Below are 7,741 nucleotides of genomic sequence, written 5' to 3' on the forward strand. Positions count from 1 at the left end.
CTTTGACTGTATGGATCACAATAAACAGTGGAAAATTCTGAAAGAGATGGGAATGCCAGAACACCTGACCTGCCTCTTGAGAAATTTGTATGCAGGTCAGGAAGCAACAGTTAGAACGGACATGGAACAACAGACTGGTTCCAAATAGGAAAAGGAGTACTTCAAGGCTGTATATTGTCACCCTGCTTATTTAACTTCTATGCAGACTACATCATGAGAAACGCTGGATTGGAAGAAGCACAAGCTGGAATCAAGATTGCCGGGAGAAATATCAATAACCTCAGATACGCAGATGACACCACCCTTATGGCAGAAAGTGAAGAGGAACTAAAAAGCCTCTTGATGAAAGTGAAAGAGGAGAGTGAAAAGTTGGCTTAAAGCTCAACATCCAGAAAATGAAGATCATGGCATCTTGTCCCATCATTTCATGGCAAATAGATAGGGAAACAATGGAAACAGTGTCAGACTTTATTTTGGGGGGCTCCAAAATCACTGCAGATGGTGATTGCACCCATGAAATTAAAAGACGCTTACTCCTTGGAAGGAAAGTTATGACCTACCTAAATAGCATATTCAAAAGCAGAGACATTACTTTGCCAACAAAGGTCCATCTAGTCAAGGCTATGGTTTTTCCAGCGGTCATGTATGGATGTGAAAGTTGGACTGTGAAGAAAGCTGAGCACCAAAGACTTGATGTTTTTGAACTGTGGTGTTGGAGAAGACTCTTGAGAGTCCCCTGGGCTGCAAGGAGATCCAACCAGTCCATCCTAAAGGAGATCAGTCCTGGGTGTTCTTTGGAAGGACTGATGCTAAAGCTGAAATTCCAATACTTTGGCCACCTCATGTAAAGAGTTGACTCATTGGAAAAGACTCTGTTGCTGGGAAGGATTGGGGGCAGGAGGAGAAGGGGACGACAGAGGATGAGATGGCTGGATGGCATCACCAACTCGATGGACGTGAGTTTGGGAGAACTCCGGGAGTCGGTGATGGCCAGGGAGGCCTGGCGTGCTGCGATTCATGGGGTCGCAAAGAGTCGGACACAACTGAGCGACTGAACTGAACTGAACTGAACTGAATACAAATTATCTTTTTTAACCACAGTGGAAGGAAGCTAGAAATGAATAACAAAAGGAAAACTGGAAAATTCACAAACATGGAAATATATGGAAATTAAACAACACGATCTTAAGTAACCAGTGGGCCTAAGAAGAAATATAAGAAAGGTTAGAAAGTACTTTGAGACAAGTGAAAATGAAATACGACATACCAAATGTATAAGACACTGTAAAAGTAATGTTCAGAGGAAAATATATAACTATAAATGAGTTAAAGAAGAAGAAATATTCCTAACCCACAATACAACTTTAAGCCTAACAAAACTAAAAATAGATCAAACCACTCAAGCCAGCAGATATAAGGAAATACTAAAGATTAGAGCCAAATAATCAAAATAAAAAGAATCAACAAACCAAAAGTTGGTTCTTTGAAAAGATCAATAGAATTGGTAAACTTTTAGCTAGACCAACAAAAAAAGAGAGAGAGAAGATTCACATTACTAAAATCAGAAATTAAAAAAAGGGGACATTACTACCAACCTCAGAGAAATTAAAAGAATTGTTAGAGAATACTATCAATGTGTGCACACCAACAAATTAGATAAAATCAAGATGAAATGAACAGTTCCCTGGAAATACAGAAATAACCGAAGCTGATTCAAAAATAAACAGGAAATCTAATCAGACTTATGACAATAAAGAGATTGGATCAAAAATCAAAAACCTTCTAACAAAGAAAATCCTAGGCTACCCTGGTGAATTCTATAAAACATTTAAAGAAGAATTAACACAAGTCTTACCCAGTATTGTTCCAAAAAATTAAAGAAGGGGGAACACTTCCTAATACTTCCTACTATCATCCCAAGTATTTTAAATGCACTGCCTATGATAATAATCTGTCTGTGAGACATAAGCAAATGAGTAATATTTTTCCTTTCTACTTCCCAAGTTTTCTTAATGAACATATACTACACAAAAATTTTAAAAATTTCTACTGGTGGGCAAACTAAGTTCAAAAAAGTAAAGGTTCGATAAATGTATATGGTTTGATAAGGAGGATATTTACCCTGGAATTACATCTTTTGATGCATAATATTCCTCAGAAATAAAGTATAGACTACGTCAAGATAGACACTTAAATCCCCAGACTCTAACCACTGACAGATTCTCTGTTGTTCTTGAACAGGGCTGGGTTTGGACTATTTAGAAAGAACTGTCCCTTATTTCCATACAGCAAGGTCTTCAGCAGAGTTTGTTCAGCCACTGTGAGTTTCTAAAGTGCCTGACCTGCTAAATCTGAAGTGTGGCCCTCAGGACACAGCACAGACAATACTCAAAGGACAATTATTGGTCTTTGGTCACCCAGCATGCTTTCCTACTGCACATGGCATGGGCAACTTAGTAATCCAAACTTTGGCGAACCAGCCCTTTCCCTGTCTTAGTTCAGATGGTTTAGGTGGAACCCACCCCAGCCTACTCAAAGGAGGAATGACCTAGACTTACATCAATCTGTAGACTCAGTTTCTAGAGCCATAGTGATTCGTTAAATTAGGCCAATAAATGTCAAGTGCAGTACGTTTGTTTGCAAAACATGGCAAGAGAAATGGACTCTCACTCTGAGCATTTGTAATTTTTTAAAATGGTGGGGGTCTTTTGGTTTTTGGTTTTTTAAATTTATTTATTTTAATTGGAGGCTACTTACTTTACGATATTGTAGTGGTTTTGCCATACATTGACATGAATCAGCCATGGGTGTACATGTGTTAGAAAGGAAGTTAAGATGATGAGTGGATGACCATATGGACTTAGTAGGTGGCAGTCGAGCTCTGTGCATCCCTGGACCACAGCCCTTCCCATGCTGCATTCTGGTCATGGATGTTTCTTTCTCCTCCAGCAGATGGTCAGCTCTCTAAGGGAAGGAGAGGCATCTCCAGTGTGTTTGGTCATAACATAGAGAAGAGCTTAAACCCACATCTGCTCAAGAAATTATCGTGTGGACTTAGCAGCATGGAAATGAGGCCCTGATGGTTCTACCGCTGGGGACTCTGGTTTCTGGGCTCTACTACCTCTACTGGTCGATACCACACCCTACAGTCCCCACCTTGTACTCTTGGGTTCCTGCTCTGGCTGGAACAAGTGGTCTGCTCTGAGTCATCATCTGTGGGTACTGGTGTGGTCATTGTATGTTTCTCACACAACCACCCAGAGAACGTCATCAGGCAGATGGAGTGGGGGTGGGGCAAGCTTTCATAGAAAGCTTTTAGGATGAAGCATCGCAAAGCCAGAGGGGAACACGAGATCACTGAGTCCCCTGACACTGTGTTTCTCTCCAAGAGGCTGGGGGATCTGAAAGAGAGCCAGGAGGTAGCGCCAGCATCTCCATCCTGGGCAGTCTTTCTAGGAAGATGAAGCCTCTCCTGCTCCTGGTGGCCTTTCTCCTGACCCCCAGGGCAAAGGCAGGTGAGTGACCATCCCCCTCCTAGGGGCCCAACCCCATCCCCCAGGTGGCACAGAGGTCCTGCCCATTCTGCATGTCCCTGATCTAGCTATCCACCAGGCAGGAACATTCCGAACACCAGCTCCCATCCCACCTCATACCAGGGAGTATGATGCTGGATAAACCGCCAGCAGGAACGACAGAGCAAAGCCTGCTCTCAAGAGGAGCCAGTGGGTACCAGCCCCTCCTCCAGCCCTACCTCTGCCATCTGGAAAGTGGACATTTCCCAGAAGTGATGGCAGATGGTCGCAAACTGGAGAAAAGAAAATACTAAATTGCCCCTGAAGAGGGCAGAGTGGGTCTGGCCTCTGCTTCTAGTTACCTCAGCATCTGCTTGGCAGACCCTGGAGTTGGTGCCTCTGTGTGTGCTCAATCCCTAGGACCCACAGGCCCTTTACCCAACTCGACTTCCCTTCCCAGGCCATCAGGGGCTCCTCTCTTTCAAGGATGAAGCCAGTGTTTGGAAGACCTGAACTGCTCTGCTTCCCAGAAGCCCACTAGCACTGGCCATACCAACAGCCCCCACCCAGAGGCCCATTGTGAGCAGGGAGGATGCAGGAGGGGGCATGGTCACTCCTTCATGCAGCCAACAAATACTCATTGTGCACTTACTATCAGTCAGGCCCTGGGAAAGAGGCTATGGTGACATCTAGGTCCCTACTCTGAATTCCTGTGCCCTGGAAAACAGGGCTATCCTGAATGAAATAGGGTAATGGGGCCCTTAGAAACTCACCTGGAATGAAGCACAGGTTGGGGAGGAATTTTCAGAAGCCTCTAGGACTTTGCTATCCCTAGGACAGGTATGAAAAGTGAAAGTGTTACTCAGTCCTGTCTGACTCTTTGAGACCCCAAGGACTGTAGCCCACCAGTCTCCTCTGTCCATGGAATTCTCCAGGCAAGAATACTGGAGTGGGTTGCCATTCTCTTCTCCAGGAGATCTTCCCAGCCCAGATATCGAACCTAAGTCTCCTGCATTGCAGGCAGATTCTATGCTCACCTGCAATTATGTGTGGGAGACAGATTCGCAGACCCAGACAGCTGATTTGTTCTAGAGGAGGAAGTTGAGCCCCATTCCCAGCCTCCTCCTGCCCCACCAACTCCAGGCCAGGCGGGACTCCCCAGTGCCCAGCAGTCCTGAACATGAAGCCGATGCCAACAAGGTACACTCAGTGGGGGCACACAAGCAGAACAGCCCTTTTCCTTCAGGGGAGATCATCGGAGGCCATGAAGCCAAGCCCCACTCCCGCCCCTACATGGCATATCTTCAGTACTGGAATCAGGATGTCCAGAGTAGGTGCGGTGGGTTCCTGGTTCGACAGGACTTCGTGCTGACAGCCGCTCACTGCAACGGAAGGTGAGGAGCAGCAAGTAGCCCGTACCTTTCTGAACACCCTTGGCAAGGGAGCCATGCCTTTTTTCTCCAGGAGCAACCAGGCTGTTAGGAACATTGAGCCAGGAGGGCTCCTGGGAGGGCAAGAAAGAGGGCAGCAGGAGAGTGAGAGGGTGAGAAAGAGGGAAGGTCACCGCCGGAGGCATTGCTGAAGTGAGAGAGACGAGACATAGGGCGCGCCTGGATATCAGAATGCAAACCAATGCAACTTTACATGTGCTCCTAGGGCTAACTGCCCATGGAGAACAGCTGTGCTCTTTCCAATGGCTCCAGAATCTGACCTTGGCTGCCAAGAAACAGACAGTACAGACAGCTTAGCCCCCAGGGCCCTCCTGGTGCCTGCGCTTCCCCTCAGTGGGAGGCTTGCCCTGGAGTCACCTGCCCTTCATGGCTCCAGGGCTGTAAACCCTGAGACTGTGACCCCCATCTCCTGCTCTGGTCTCTGTGCAGTTCAATCAACATCATCCTGGGGGCCCACAACATCAAACAGCAGGAGAGGACCCAGCAGATCATCGGGGTGAGAAGAGCCATCAGCCACCCTGACTATAATCCTAAGACCTTCTCCAACGACATCATGTTATTAAAGGTAAACCGCCCTGCTTCTCATGTCCTCCTGGGATCAGCTCGTTTTCCCTCCCAGGACCTCCTACCCCTTTCTTCCCTCTCATCCTGGCCGCGTGACCCATCACTGTGGCTCAGGAGAGAGGGGAGACACGTCAGCGTCACTGCCGTGTCCAGGCTCAGGGACCACTGGCTGAGCCAGACTCTTGTCTCTTCCCATAGCTGAAGAGAGAGGCCAAGCAGACATCAGCTGTGAAGCCCCTTAGTCTGCCCGGGGCCAAGGCCCGGGTGAAGCCAGGACAGACGTGCAGCGTGGCCGGCTGGGGGAGGAACTCCACGGGCGCCTATGCTGACACACTGCAGGAGGTAAAGCTGACCGTGCAGAAGGATGGAAAGTGTGAGGCCTACTTACACAACTATTATAACAGTGCCATCCAGCTGTGTGTGGGGGACCCAAAGGCAAAGAAAGCTTCCTTTCAGGTGAGAATCACAGCCTACCTTGCTTGGATCTGGGGAGAAGGGTGTTGGCAGAAGATCTGGGACCTGGGGACCGCCTCACCCTCTAGGCTTGGGACCTCTCTCCAGGAGTAAAAGGGGGAACAGCCGGAGCAGGAAGGACCTAGAGTCTCTGCAAGCCACCCAAGACCTGCAGTGAATCCCAACCTGGCGCTCCTTTGGAAGGGAGAATCTGCCATGCACTGAGGCTCAGGTGTTAGAAAACCAAGCTTCCTGAGTGGGAGGTGGTTCAGTCTGCTCAGAGCTGGAACCCACCTGCTTACTGAGCTCCCCCTCCCTGATGAGTGTCAGCCCTCCCACCTGCTTCCCTGTCCTAACAGCAGCCTGGAGCCAGTAGCCCCCAGCATCTAGAGAGAGAGGGGATGGAGACCTGGGGGCAGAGAAGGAGCTGCCCTCTGGGGGAAGTGAAGCAGGGACAATGTCCAGTCAGGGCTTGGCAGCCGGGAGCCCATAGACCTGCCTTGCTCTCTTGTCTCACACATGGAGGCCTTGCGAAGTGGCCTTCTCAGAGAGGGGTCTTGAAATGGCAGGGTGGGAGAGAGGGCAGGATCAGGAGGAGAGCAGACTCAGTCCTTCCCCTTCTCTGTCCTCAGGGGGACTCCGGGGGCCCTCTCGTGTGTGACAATGTGGCCCAGGGCATTGTCTCTTATGGAAAAAGAGATGGATCAACTCCACGGGCCTTCACCAAAGTCTCAAGTTTCCTGCCCTGGATAAAGAAAACCATGAAAAGCCTCTGACTGCAGGAACCAGACCATCTTCCCTGGGGCTGATCCAGAATCACACTGCAGGGTTGGGGGTGCCCACAGCTCAATAAATGTCTCTCAGCAGAGCTCGAAGGGCTGGTTGCTTGTTTATTCTCTGACTCTTATTCACGGGCATCTAGTCTGTGCTTAGAAAGGCAATGACAGGATTCTGCTGTTTTCTGCTTCCTCCTCTCCCCCCTCCCACCATCTCTTCCCCTAAACCCCATGCAAAGCTGTCACCCAGGTCTGCTTACCCACACCTGTCTTCCAGGGCCGGCCCTCCCACCAGGGCTGAAGCTGAGCACCATCAGGGGAAAACATGAACCTCTCTGGTCCTGGGGCTCAGGGTGAGCTCCTTAGCTCCTTGCTCTGTGTACATGGCAGGGAGGAGTGGGTCACACCATGATTCCCCAACACCAAGAGCACAGCCTGGGGCTGCAGCTCCAGGACAGAGACCCTCCTACTGGGGAGAGGGGCTACCTAAGCTGACCTTTAACCCCCACAGCCAGGGGAGCTGGTCCAGAGCTGGGCTGGTCTCCTGAGAAGCCCCTCCATCTCACCCAGGCTGAGTGTCCTGCTCTGCCCTCTTCAGAGCCCAGGGCCCCAGCTCTGCCTCCAGTCTCCTCTGCCACCCCTTCTCCGTCCCTGCCCATCACTGCACATCCTCAGCAGGGCCACCATCTCCTGTCCCCTCAAGACCACACTGATCTCTGCTGACCCCTTCCTCATATCCTTCCCACCCTGCATACCCGAGTCCCATGGGGTTCCAGCAGGGCCTCACCACTGATGTACCAGCCCAGCTCATGCCTTGGCAGAGAGGGATCAGAGGGACCAGGCCTGTGCTATACTGGGCAAGTCCAGATCGCTGGGCCCCATCTCTCACCTGGGCAGGGCCAGCTCAACCCCTCACATGCAGCCCATTGTCCCCCATGTGCTCAGGGTCCTCTGGCTCCTGATGGCTCAGTAGCCTGAGTCCCTG

At 49.7% G+C, this 7,741-nt stretch overlaps 1 protein-coding gene across 1 annotated transcript; it reads left to right on the forward strand.

Annotated features, from left to right (window-relative positions):
- The first annotated feature begins 3,259 nt into the window (after positions 1-3,259).
- LOC147349353 (granzyme B-like) lies at positions 3,260-6,848 on the forward strand. The gene is made up of 5 exons (XM_086365249.1): positions 3,260-3,515; positions 4,759-4,906; positions 5,393-5,528; positions 5,726-5,983; positions 6,613-6,848. The coding sequence occupies exons 1-5, from the start codon at positions 3,461-3,463 to the stop codon at positions 6,754-6,756; spliced, it is 741 nt and encodes a 246-aa protein (XP_086221375.1). The 5' UTR covers positions 3,260-3,460; the 3' UTR covers positions 6,757-6,848.
- Positions 6,849-7,741: the final 893 nt, after the last annotated feature.

Source organism: Bos grunniens, chromosome 21 (assembly GCF_055505025.1).
Source record: "Bos grunniens cultivar Pamir isolate PY7600 chromosome 21, Bosgru_T2T1.0, whole genome shotgun sequence".
NCBI classification, from domain to species: domain Eukaryota; kingdom Metazoa; phylum Chordata; class Mammalia; order Artiodactyla; family Bovidae; genus Bos; species Bos grunniens.

Coding starts and splice junctions, on each gene's coding strand:
- LOC147349353 (XM_086365249.1), top strand. CDS start 3,461: ATGAAGCCTCTCCTGCTCCTGGTGGCCTTTCTCCTGACCCCCAGGGCA. Junction 3,516..4,758: donor GACCCCCAGGGCAAAGGCAG/GTGAGTGACCAT, acceptor CTTTTCCTTCAG/GGGAGATCATCGGAGGCCAT. Junction 5,984..6,612: donor CAAAGAAAGCTTCCTTTCAG/GTGAGAATCACA, acceptor CTCTGTCCTCAG/GGGGACTCCGGGGGCCCTCT.